We start from the raw sequence: 13,414 nt of genomic DNA on the forward strand, positions 1-13,414 counted from the left end.
GGTTTGTCCAATGAGTAAGTCTCCATATGTGGATCCTCATAAATCAGGGCATGAAATCTGGGAAGAATTTTCAATGAGCTTTACCCCAGCAGTGAAAGAAGTGGTAGAATTTGCAAAGCGTATTCCTGGATTCAGAGACCTCTCTCAGCATGACCAGGTCAACCTTTTAAAAGCTGGGACTTTTGAGGTAGGTTTTGTTTATTCTGAATGTGAATGCAGGGCATGTAGTATTTTATTTTCATGCACAATTTCATTCTTTTCTACACAAATATTTATAGTCCAGAGGCTGAAACTACCAACAAAAGGCTGATCATCTCAGGATCTTGGGAAGAGACTAGAGTTATGTAGGACTTGAAATATAAATACTCTGCATGCCCAGCATACGAGCTCCAGGCGCCAGGACTGCTTTCAGGGGTGGACACCCGCTGAACGCCTCGCCTGGCGTTCACTAGCTTCAGTGCAGAGTATGAAGGGTAACTAGAATGTGGTTTTGTTTTTTAGGAGAATGTAGACTATTTTGGGGACGTATCAGATGTCTTTTATGTGCTCCCTCAGATTTTCTTGGCCCCGCATCACTCCAGAATCCATGGCTACTTTTTCGGCACCAGCTTCTCTTGCTGTGATGTTTTCTGCCGGGGCCGGAGGCAGCCACTGTTGCCAGCTTGAGTAGGACACAGTGTCTCTCCTTCCGTAGGTGCTTCCTTAGGTGCCTCTCTCCTGTCTGCTCCAGGGCTTCTCTGTTGCTGCTGAGGTGTGAGACGCTTGGACTCGCTGGGAGCTCACTTGTGCTTTATTCTGCAATGCACTGTGGTCGGTGGGAATTTGCTGCCTGGTGGGCCAGATCTGTGATCAGTGGGAGAATGGAGCCAGGGGATGTATTTTCATTTCTCCCTAGATGGTCCCACATGACTGAGCTCTCAATTGTCCTTGATAATAAGTGGTGGCCAGCTCAGTAAATATTGCTAATGTTTGCTCTCCTTCCCTGTCTCATTTCCTTTTTCCTCCCTCCTGTTTTCACATGTGCCAGTACATAAACTTTTGCCTTAGGTTCTGTTTTCTGGGGTGCCTGAACTAGAACAGAGAAGCCATATTTATTCGTAAATGAAATAGCTATGGTGTAATTCAAAAGTAACACCTCTAGGTTAGGATTTTCAGTTCAAAGGAAAACATTAGACTTAAGACTTAAAGCCATGTCAGTGATTAAGTTTGGTTCACCCATTTTTGAGGTTAGGTAACTACAGCCCAGAGTTGTGAAGAGACGGTTTTTGGATTACCAGTAAATTCCTAACACAGTCAGGATTGGAACGTAAATCCCAGACTCCAGAACTTTGGGTTTTTCTCCCTTGTGGTTTGTCTTGGGATTGCTGTGTTCTAGGCTAGCACCATCTTCATAGAGGCCTTGCCCTCTTTTGGATTGTCTTCGGCAAAACAAGGCTTTGCTGGGAAGCATTGCAAAGGGAAGGCGTTTTGTTCCGTGTTCCACTGATTATGAGAGAAATATATGGCAGACAGCACCATTTGCTGTAGTGGAGGGAGGGCTGTAGGTAAGCAGTTGTTGACTGGTTTGGTTTGGATTTCAATTATAACTTGGTGTGTAGAACACTTTTACTGTAATAGTTGTTTTGTATGTATTGTGTCTTTGGGTTATGGTTTCTTGAAATAGTCTAATTAGAGTTCATCTGCTGTGTTTGCCTTGGCTCCATTTGGTGTTTTGATGTTTCTAAGTGTTAGTGCATTGAAATATTGCTCTTTTTACTGGAGCTTAGAGACTGCTTGGTAGCGTAAAGAGTGTCTGCAATGCCTTTGGCCAAGGCCCAGTTTCACATTTCTTGGCATTATTGCCTACTTTAATTTTGTATTTGCATTTCAGAATCTTTATTAAGAGAGTTTCAGAGTATCACAGGACTTACGTATTCTGCCAGGGGTGGCTAGAATTTTTTGATGTTCTTCTTGGAATATTTATTGCTTTGGTAGCGAATTTGCCTTAAGGAAATGATTCCGGGTGAAAATAAACTCAGTTTTTCCTTTACAGCTTTCGTTTATATGTAGAATGTTTCTTAACTGACTTGAATACTGAGTTATTTCTTAGCATTGCTATTGAACTTCTCCAGATACATTGAAGTCTTCTTTTTTTTCCAGGTTTTAATGGTACGGTTTGCGTCATTGTTTGATGCAAAGGAGCGTACGGTCACCTTTTTAAGTGGAAAGAAGTATAGTGTGGATGATTTACACTCAATGGGAGCAGGGGATCTGCTAAACTCTATGTTTGAGTTTAGTGAGAAGCTGAATGCCCTCCAACTTAGTGATGAAGAGATGAGTTTGTTTACAGCAGTTGTCCTGGTATCTGCAGGTAAGCCAGCTTGTTCAAAATTGTGCCACAGCTAGAATATAGTGACCAACTGGGGAGAAGGTGGCAGTGAATTAGGTTCCAGCAAGCTATATGGAGGGAAGAAGGCCTTAAGGAAGATGGTAAACTATGTAAATCAGTTATTTTTACATAAGTAATTTATTTTTAATCATGACAGTAAAAGTCGGAAATGCTATATAGTAATAAAATGATGTTTAGATCTAGGCCTCATATTTACCACCCTTAGTCTTTAGCACTTGTTAATAATTTTTTATGAGTCTAAATCATTATTTTATGGATTTAATTTTTGGAACATTGTGTTTCTCCAGGTAGGTGGTTCTAATATCAATCTGAGTTTTAATTAAAATATTATGTGGGTTACTTGAAGATGTTGAAAGTATCTGTGGTTTGTTACAGTAGTAGGTGAATTGTGAGTTGCAAGCTTTCACCCAGCTTTGCCACTGAATTTTATGTGTGACTCAGATGTAAGTAATTTGGTCCTTTTGGGTCTTGGTTTCCTCATTCTTAGAAAGGTAGGGATTGTATCATGTGAGCCTGGCATGGGGTCAGTCACATTGAGTGACTAAGATTTTGGGGTCCTAACATTTAATAATTACTTATGAGAGTCATTGATGGCATTTCTCAATTTCCCTACCACCTTGCATTTATATCACAGTTATTTCTGACCAAAGTATGTCAATTCAGACTATTAAGGCAGAGATTACTCCCAATAACAAATTAGAAATTACGATACAGTGACTTTCCTGGGGACACGTAAGTAAGTGCCAACCATTTTTAGGTATCTCTGACTTTATTTGGAAACATTTGTTGAGAACTTTACAGTATTTCGAAAGGACATACTTCAAGCTTCCCATTTGCTTCCCGCTGTGTAAATGTGCTTGGCACTGTGAAAGTATAAGTTCTGGCCCTGGATTATGTGACTGAACTATAAATCAGTAACTCTTAAAGAGAGTAAGTTCTTTGTATATCATAAAGGGCCTGTACATCAGTGGTATAAAGACTTACGCTATTTGGAAGCATAATTTGGCGACCTTTTCTGATCATCTTTCCCTGCGGAGCTAAAAATGCACGTATGATATGAGAATAGTATGGGAGGAATGTGTCAGTAAGGGATACCTGTTATCTCAGGTACCTTGTAATGCCTCTTGTACTTGACCATTTCGCAGTTTCTTGGTAAGTGATTGGTTAGTAATGGTTTGAGTTGACATCAGATTAATAAATCTGTTACTGTGAAACTAAAGGTAATCCATACTTGTTCATGCTTTATCTGATGAATATGCTTTATGTGCTAGGTGCTCGGGGGAGACAGAATAAGCATTAAGACACAAGTTTGCTCTCAAAGTATTTTATGTTCTATTTGGAGAGACAACTAACACAACAAGCTTTATATACTAACTTATGGCTCTGACTGAGGTAAATAGGAGTTATGGGAAGGAGATAAAATCACCTGAGGAGGCTTTGTGGGGAAGATGGAAGTGGAGCTGGAATTTGAAGGGTGCATTATTAGGTTTTCCTCGCAAGAACTGGTGGAAGCTTGTGGGAGAACACGAGACGGGCAGGGGAAGGGGCCAGAGCCTGATGTGTACATCAGGGAAGAGGGGACAGAAGGCTTGCACATTAGAGGAATACCAGGTTATGGAATGACAGCTGTGGGAACCGAGCAGAGAAGTTTTAACCTAAAATATGGGGCAGTAAAAGACAGTGCTACTTCTTAAGAGGAGGAATGACCAGGTATTAGCAAAGTGATGCTTTAACATTGGTCCAGCATTTTAGACAGGTGAGTCATTAGAGCTGGAGAGTCAGGTTGAGAGGCTGTTGGAATAACTTTAGGTTTGAGATAGTGGAATGAACTCTTCTGAAATGAGTTATGGCAGAGGAGGTGGAGAAGGAAGGGACTGTGTCCCAGAGATAGTTCACAGGAAGTGACAAAGGCCAGCGAGTTGAACGGGAGCTCTCTGCTAGGAACTGTGCTACTTCATTTGTATTTCCCACCAGGAACATTTTTATTTTGGTTTAATCTTTTGAAAAAGCCTTGTTTTCCAAATATGAATAATATGGGTTCTTTGAAAAATTAGAAAATATTAAGATGATAATATCGTTACCAAAAAGCATCACTGTTAGCATTAGGGGTCTTTCTCTATCCATTCACTTATCCATCCATTTATCCATTTGCCTGTTTATTGATATATGGTGTATAAGACATGTTTGACATACTAAGCGGAAAACACATTATAAAAGAGTACATGCATTCTTATTTTTGTTATGTTTATATATGAAGATATACAATCAACACATATATACATGCACAGTTCCATGCATTTTAAAATACTATGTTGTTTTCACTTAAATATGATAGTGTTCATGTCAAATTTAAATCTTTACCACTTAAAAAGGACTCTTGTTATTTGTAAAGCAGTATTTAGTTGGGAAAATAAAATTCAACAACTACAGAAGAGTATTAAAAGAAAATTCTCTCTTTCCTTCTTCTACTTCCAGACTATTCTTCATAAAACTATATTTCTCCCATCTTCCTTTTTGATTGTTCTGATGTTTGGCCACCCAGCTCTAAATACTGTGCTTAGGTATTAGCATTGTTTATTTAGTAGATATAATTGATAAATAAAACTACCTTCTTACTTTTTCCTCTCAATTTTTATGTTTTGCTTTTTCAGTTACTTTGTTGGTTTTTATAATTTCAATATGCTCACATTCATAATCTCTCAGATAGCTTAGATAGAGAATCTTCTCATTACACAGGGGGACAGTAATTTAGTATCCTCCTTTCTCCATATCCTGGCTTCTTCTGCTATACCATTTCTTTTATATAAGAATTAAAACATTCACATTCTGTTACATAGCTGTGATTACTTTCCATGCTTTATCAATTGATTCTAAAAATTGAAAAGGAAAAAGATCGCGTTTACAGTATTATGATTCTGTAAGTAGTGTTTGTAGGGTTCACACAGTGGGGATGAAACGGTAGCCAAGGCGACACAAACCTCTGTTCCAAACCTGTGCCACCCGCACAGGAATGTTCCAAGTGTCCATAACAAATGGACTATTCCTTTATATTCTCTGTTAATTGCTTAGAATTCAGCAACCTTGCAGTTTGTTTAATATTTAAAATAGCTTTTTGTTTTTCTTGGAATCTACAGTTGCCTTCTGGTTTTTGTTTTATTTTGGTTGTTGTCAGAAGAAAGGCTAATTTCTGGATCTCGTTATGTAATTTTATTCTCAAAACAGACCTGTGATATGAGCTAGGACTTGTTATCTTCAGTTATACAGAAAGGAATTTGAGGAACAGAAGGGTTAAATAATTTGCCCAAAGCCTCATTTTTAATAATTAGCTGAACAGGCATTTGAACTCGTATTAGTCAAGTTTCAAAGCCTTTCCATTATATTGCTTGTAACAGAGTAGCTCTAGCTGAAGAGAGCGAGAAATCTCAAGCATGATCTTTTCCTGGAAGACTTCCTCCATTTTCCTGTGAGACTGGAAGGATCTTGATACCATGGAGAGTAGGGGAATTATACTGGGAAGGTAAATTCTTTTCAGATTGTGTGAAATGGTAGTAGTCACTTCCAGTGGAAGATTAGGGACTGGCATATAGTTGTGAGATCAAGGCTCATCTAGACACGGATTTAGTTGTCCTCATCGAAGTTTTTGTTGGAAAACTGTAGGAAGTGAATATGCATAAAGAGGATAGTTTGTGAGGAGTACAGGCTTGGGAGAGGGATAAAGAACCAGCAAAGGAAGCAGAAGCTGTACCATGACTTAACCTGTATAATGTAGCATTTAGTGCATTATTCATAAGATGAATTTCCAGTTCAGTTTGTGTATTCCATTGTTACAATTTCAAGAGGATTGTTTTTTCACAGTCAAGCTAGATTTGTAGTTAGGTTCTTTGGTCTTGAAATCATGAAACCCTGGTTTTAGAAAAATTAATAGCAATTTATATTTTTAGGTGTAGATGTCCATTTCTCTGAAGTTCTGAGTTGCACAAAGAAGCATAGGTCGTCCAAACACAAAATAGTCTCTGGAAGGTCAACCACTAATAATACTACTAGTTCTAACTCAGATATCCTTCCCCACTTATTGTTTCTTTCTTTGCCCATCTGGATTATTTGTGTATGGGGATCACTGTCATTCTTTCCCAGTCTGGTATTATAAATTAGTGATGATATGATGCAAACCAATTATTCTGCCCAAATACAAACTCTCTAAAGGAAGGAATTTTGGTTTGCTATGTTCACTGCTAATTCCTTAGCACCTATCACAATTACCACCTACATTCAATAAGTGTTTGGTGAATGAATTAATAAATTTCAAGGATGTTAAAGAAAACAATTACTTGAATATTAAAAGCAGGGGAAGCTCTTAGAAGCATTACTGAAGGCTTTAATTAATTTTGCAAAGATGACTCATGATTATGTGGCTAAAGTCAAATGTCAAGAGAAGAGATCTTTTGTCCATCTAACAATTTTGTCTGAAAAATTATGACCCCCCCAGACTAATTAGTAACATTCATTTGTTTCTTTTTCCATAGGAATTAGCACATAGTTGTAATAATAATCCAAATTTATTAAATGTAAGGTAAACCTGTTTTCATCATTTTTCTGCAATTAGAGTTAAATTATTTCCCTTTACTATTTTTTTTCTTTTAATTTTTTTTTTAATTGGGGAAAATTGGGGAACAGTGTGTTTCCCCAGGTCCCATTAGCTCCAAGTCGTTGTACTTCAATCTAGTTGTGGAGGGCGCAGCTCAGCTCCATGTTCAGAGGCCGATTTCAGTCTTTAGTTTCAGGGGGCGCAGCACACCATCCCATGCAACAATCGAACCCGCAACCTTGTTAAGAGCTCCCGCTGTAATCAACGGAGCCATCCGGCCACCCCTCTGGCAGCTCAGCTGCAGCTCGTTGTCTTCAATCTAGTTGTGGAGGGCGCAGCTCCCTGGCCCATGTGGGAACCAAACCGGTAACCCTGTTGTTCAGAGCTCATGCTCTAACCGAGCCATCTGGCTGCCCCTATTTCCCTTCCTATTAAATTTTACTCCTTGTTCTAAGTATTTGCATTGCAAGTGAACTTTTTCAGCTACTAGTTACAATGGAAGACTTCCTCAATCTCCTTGTAAAAAAATAAAAAAAGGGCATAAATGGCCAGAGAATTTTGCTTCCTTGTAGAATTCTTTTTCTTATACGGTTCCCCATATTCAATGGGAGCTATTGAATATTTCTTGCACACCACTGCCTCCTATTGTAAAGGGAAGAAATAGCCCTTGTTGATGAAAAAAATCAATGGGCAAACAACATAGGTTTGGCATGTTTTAAGATACTTTCTTTTATTGCTGGTTTATACTAAATCACTAATTTATTGACATCTGTATGAATAGCTTAATAAACACAGTATACTAAATGAAAGTGAATGCAGGTTAATATAACTAGGTATTAAAGTTGCATAGTATATTAGCTATCTGTCACTGCCTAACAAATTACCCTAAAACTTAGTAGCTTAAAAATGCATATATTTATTTCTCACAATTTCTGAGGGTTAAAAATATGGTTGTGACTTAGATGTGTACCACTGGCTCAAGGTTTCTTAGGAGGCTTGTCAAGTTGTGGGCAGGACTATGTTCTAATAAGAAGGCTCTGCTAGGGATCTGCTTCCAGGCTGATTTATATGGTTGTTGGCAGGATTTAGTTCCTTGCAAGTTGCTGGCTATTGGCTGGAGACCATCCTCATTTTCTTAACATGTGGTCCACTCCATAGGGCAGCTTACAGCATGGTATCTGGCTTTGTGAATGAGTGAGTGCCTAAGATGGAAGCTACAGGGTTTTTTTGTAATCTAATATTTTGCTCCTTAGTAGTGAGTCAGTAGGTCTAGCACACTCAAGGGGAGGCAGATACACAAGGACAGGATGCCGGGCCGAAGGGATCACTGGAGGCTGTTTTAGAGGCTGCCTGCTACACATGGTAACACACAAATGTGGATATATTCCATATGAGTTAAAAATACATTTCTAAAGTACAGTATTTATTATGCCATTTAGAAGCAGTTGAAATTAGCAGATGGCATTTAATTAAAAAAATCAGAACCTCTAGTTTTTTTGTTTACAAAAATACCTACGCACTAAAGAATTTTGATTTATCAAGTGTAGTATGTGATATATATCTTTATAATACAATAAATAGCTACAAAAATTTGCCATTGGGATTTCTAAAACTTTGTCACTTATCTGTTGTCTTTGTTCCAATGTATAAAACCTTGTGTTGAATTCACTGATATTGATGAAGAAGAATTGTATTTATATTTAATATTAATAATATGTCCTTTCCTTCATATCTCCCTATTTCTTACTCTGCATTAGATCGGTCTGGAATAGAAAATGTCAACTCTGTGGAGGCTTTGCAGGAAACCCTCATCCGTGCACTAAGGACCTTAACAATGAAAAACCATCCAAACGAGGCCTCTATTTTTACAAAACTTCTTCTAAAGTTGCCAGATCTTCGATCTTTAAACAACATGCACTCTGAGGAACTCTTGGCCTTTAAAGTTCACCCCTAAGGCCTTTGTTTATTTAAATATGAACTGATCATGCTAACTGTACATTTTGTGCTCAAATGCTTATTTATATGTGTATACCATACGTGGAGATAGAAAAGACCTTTAAGACAATACAGGATTGTAGGCTCTCTCTGTAATCATGCAGTAGCTGTTTGGAATGAGGTTTCTTCAGCCATGATTAGACATTGACCGCCTTTCCCTGATAGACCAGTCAGCTGTGTTGCACTTAAACTGGAGAAGTTAACACTGAATTATACTTACACTGAATGTTAGACTTTTTCATCTGCCAAAACCAAAATATTTTGATCTCCTTGTGGTATAGATATAACGCACAATCACAAGTATATGAGGACTTAAAAATTAATCTTTTGTGGTAGAAGTTCTGTTGTGTGGTGGAAACTCAATTTCATCACAAGACTATTTGATCTGGTAACTGGAGACTTTGTAAGTGAGGAGAGTTCCATGTCTGTATTTTACTCTGCCGCTGTTCAAGTGTATGATCCTGGGCAGATTGTTGACTGTGGAAAATGAGAATTGATAATGTTCCCAATACCCCACCTCACAGAGATACTAGAAAATGTCTATATAGCATATTTACCTCTTGGGGGATAGGCACTATGTAAATAAGGTAAAATTTTTGTTATTGTAATTATTCATTATAATAATCTTTTCTTATTTGTAAGCATTTCTGAGAAATCATTTCATAGTCCACACCAATCTATTCTTCAGGGTTCCTGCATATGTGTGGGGTATTGTCCTGGCACACATATTCAAAGTTTATGGGTACATCAGATACATAGTATGTGTACATAATACGTATGTGAATATAGTTATACATAAATATATTTCTTCACAATATTTTAAACTGTGAAGAACTTTATCATACAATAAACTTAAATCAAGAGGTTTCAGAAGACCCAGATTAGGTGCATTTTACCTGTTGATGACATAATCATTGCTTTAAATGTTTAGGTAGTACAATATTTATGCTCTATTTTTGTTTAAGCAACACTTAATGTAAAAGTACAACAGGAGTCGAGTCCAGATTTCAAAAACTATGTATTTTAGAGTTCATCTTTGGTAAAATCTTTGGTTCAAGGTACTGGTTGTTTGAAAGTTCATTCAGATTCTTACCTTGTGCTAAAAAATGTTGCATTGCTGCCCCCTATACACATGCTGCAGCTTGATGACAAATAGAACCAGTCAGTGTTTAAGAAAATCGTTTAGTATGTTGGTGCACGTGTACTTTGTATGTGTGTATGTGTGTGTATGAGGGAGGGAGAGAGAGAGCGAGCACAAGTGTGTTCTGAATCCACTTTTTTTCCCCTAAATGACACTACAGGGATTTTGTCAAATTAGATTTACTCTGTAATTTGGAAAATCATTTAGTGTGTGACCTACAGGTTTAGAAGTGGTATAATCAAAGACATTTTATCCACATTTTTAATATTGGGCTTTATTAAATAGATAAGATAAACTTCGTTTATGGCAGTAGGAGAAATAGCCAAAGTTGAGGATTTTATGTATGTTTTTCTGTTTCCCTAAAAAAATAGCAATTTTTTTTTTTTTGGTAAAGATTGCCTTCTATATAATTTTTGGATTATATAAAATTGCAAAAGTGAAAAGAGCCCACTTTACTATATTCAGCCTGTTACTTTAATGACATGTGAGCAGAATGCCTTATTTTGTAATCTTGTTTAACTTGTTGCTATGGGGACTTGAATTTCTGTGGCACTAGTTAAGTAAGTTAAAATCAAAGTTAAACCCTCTCATTATTAAAGAGGAAAGGTGATGGTGAGGTCTGTAATATGATATAAACCATAATTGTGATTTACCTTAAATAGGTATAACTTTTATGGGATATATGGTATAGTTTTTGTGAATTCTTTACATGAATTATCTAATTCTTTACAGCATTATCTTTTTGTAATTTTTTTTTCCTAGGATAAATACATAGTTTTCTTCTATGGCGATAGAAAAAGCTTTTTGAAGTAATACTAAAACCTCAAAGATCATGTTGATTCTTAATCTTTGCCTTTTGCATAAGCCTCTTTATAACATGTATCTTTAAAACAATTACTAAGTCTTTAGGAATGTATAACCAGAACTATGTTAGTATTGCTTATAAAACCTTACTTAGGTTCAATATGTACATGTATACATCTGTGTATAGGTATATAGATTTGCATTTTGTCTTGTAAAATTTTATTTGAATGAATTTTTCCTGTAGGTAATGGGAAACAAAATTAATGGTTCATATGCCACTCATAGCATTTCTATATTTGAAAATAGCCCAATATTGAAACTTCTAATTCTAAAATTAAACCAGCAGCCTATTACAAGCACATTCTTTGATTGAGTCATTGGTTATAAACTTACTAAATGTGGAGAAGACAACCAGTTTAGGGAACTTCTGAGTGGGTGGGACACTGTTGATTAATTAATAATGTGTGCTGTATTAAGTGATGCTTTAACTCTGATTTTAAAGTTAAAATACGGGCATTATGTCAGCAAACTTAAGGGCATTATGTCAGCAAGCTACAACTTTTTTTTTCCTGTGCTTTTAATGTAGCTCTACATGATCTGAGAGAGGATTCAAGCTTTTAGAGAGAAATAGCTTCTTCATTCTTGCGATGAAGTTTTTCCTTATGATGGTGGTTTAATTACAGATGAAAAAACTAGAAAGAAATTTCAGTGGATTAAGTGTATAGCTGTCGTATCTACATTTGTAACTTGATGAGAGATGGTTTATTTTATGTAAACATCATTGCAAGCAGGGTGTAGAAGCTCAGCTAGATTTTTTACTGTGCACGAAAGTAAGTAACTATGTCGATTACTCTTTTTCTTTTCCAATATAAAGTTTGCTGAATGTACAAGAAGAGTTTATCACTTAGGATATAGCATTTTTTTTTAGGGGTTGGGGGGCGGGGCTCTGCCAGGAAATGACTTGCAAACAAAGATTGTCTGGATTTGGTCTGAAATAAAACTTGAAGTTATTCTTGAACTAACATGGAAAAATAAACTGGCTGTTTTTAAAAAAAAAGATGGAAATATATGGTTGACAAGATATGAATTAAGTTTATTTTCTACAGACTGTTATTGATGAGGATGTGGATAATACCTTCATATTTCTGAAAAGTAATCTGTACATGGGGGGAGGGGATAATAAATATTATTTCTAACCAAGTGTGGTTTTTGGTATCTTTATCTCAACGTTTTGTAAGACTTTATAAGTTAACTTACCACTTTCCCCTGAGCATAACAGGATCTCTTATGTACATTTCTAATTCAGCATAGGAGAATTCAGCGTAGGGGAATGTCTATAGGCAGAGCTTTTTGTGCAAGAAAATTTTAGAGTTTCGAGATTGCAGCAAGGATTGTTGCTATTTTCTGTAATGCCCACGGATACTGCTTCACTGTTTCTGATAAAGTAATCTTTCTGGAAAGGAGAGAGTGAGAGAGAAAGGGGGTACTTGATCCAGTCAAGAATCAGCCTTGGCCATGAATGGGATAAGGTGCCTCAGCAAGACCCCCTTTCCCCCTCCATTTTCCCTTTCCTAGCACTTGTGGCCATGCTGCCAATGTTAAGGCAGTTAGTGACATCAGCATTCCCTGCAGTTGTTTCCTGGACTGGTAAAATCCACCATTTTTCTGTGGATATTAATTGATTAAATAAATTTGGAAATGCTGGGATAAACAAAGTCGCTGAGATGTCTTTAGGTCAGTCCTGTTCTCTGGTGAGCGGATGTGAATTGTGAACCCTTTAAGGAAGGCTTGAGTGGGATGCAGTTGTTCCCAAACTTCCTCCACCAAGTAACACCCTCTTTTTTCTGTACTGAGCACTTCTTGGGGTTTCTTGGAAAGGGTACTTTTAGGAGAAAACTTGTAATCCACTTTGGGTTTTGATCAGGATGTTGATCGTATCCCGTGGATTATTGTACAGATTTACATTGTATTTTTCACTGGTTTTGCACAGTATAATAGGAAACATTGAGCTCTAAATATGTGCTTGGTGGAAAACAAAATAGATTAAATTCCTTCCGAATTTTGGAAATGATGAGAAAGACAGCCAATTCGCAGATCTGGTTTTAGTTTGTACACTCAGTTGGGCCTGTTAAAATTTATTACATTGCTTTTCTTAATTCTTAGTCTGTCTCAAAGTTTAGGAAGAACTATGACTTGTGTCCTGTAGCCATGTCAGAGTTGCTCTTCACAATGTGAAAATCGGTTGCCCTGGGGTGATTTTCAGATATCAGATTATCAGGTCCACTTAGAACAACAATTTGGATCGAATGGGTGTAGGAACCATAAGCTTGAAGGAAGCTCAGAACCTGTCCAGAATGCTTTCAGTGGGGGCATATTCCCCCCACAACTCCATGAGGGGCTCCAGTGGTTAATCACTAATTACAGATCCTAATGGGCACTCTCCACCCATCCCTGGGAAGAAGAGAAATCAAAAACCCATTCATAGCATTTTTGCCACCAT

At 37.2% G+C, this 13,414-nt stretch overlaps 1 protein-coding gene across 2 annotated transcripts in view; it reads left to right on the forward strand.

Annotated features, from left to right (window-relative positions):
• The window catches only part of NR1D2 (nuclear receptor subfamily 1 group D member 2), a 134,993-nt gene that overhangs the window by 18,153 nt on the left and 103,426 nt on the right, over window positions 1-13,414 (forward strand). The window contains exons 6-8 of one of the 2 annotated variants that reach the window (XM_081073408.1): window positions 2-187; window positions 2,140-2,350; window positions 8,732-12,112. In XM_081073408.1, the coding sequence (XP_080929534.1) occupies window positions 2-187; window positions 2,140-2,350; window positions 8,732-8,928 (594 nt within the window). In that variant the 3' untranslated portion in view covers window positions 8,929-12,112. Of the gene's footprint in view, window position 1; window positions 188-2,139; window positions 2,351-8,731; window positions 12,113-13,414 lie in introns of those variants that run through there. The other variant, XR_013994933.1, reaches the window with a different exon arrangement.

The sequence above is a fragment of the Rhinolophus hipposideros genome (genome assembly GCF_964194185.1).
Source record: "Rhinolophus hipposideros genome assembly, chromosome: 14".
Classification (NCBI taxonomy): Eukaryota; Metazoa; Chordata; class Mammalia; order Chiroptera; family Rhinolophidae; genus Rhinolophus; species Rhinolophus hipposideros.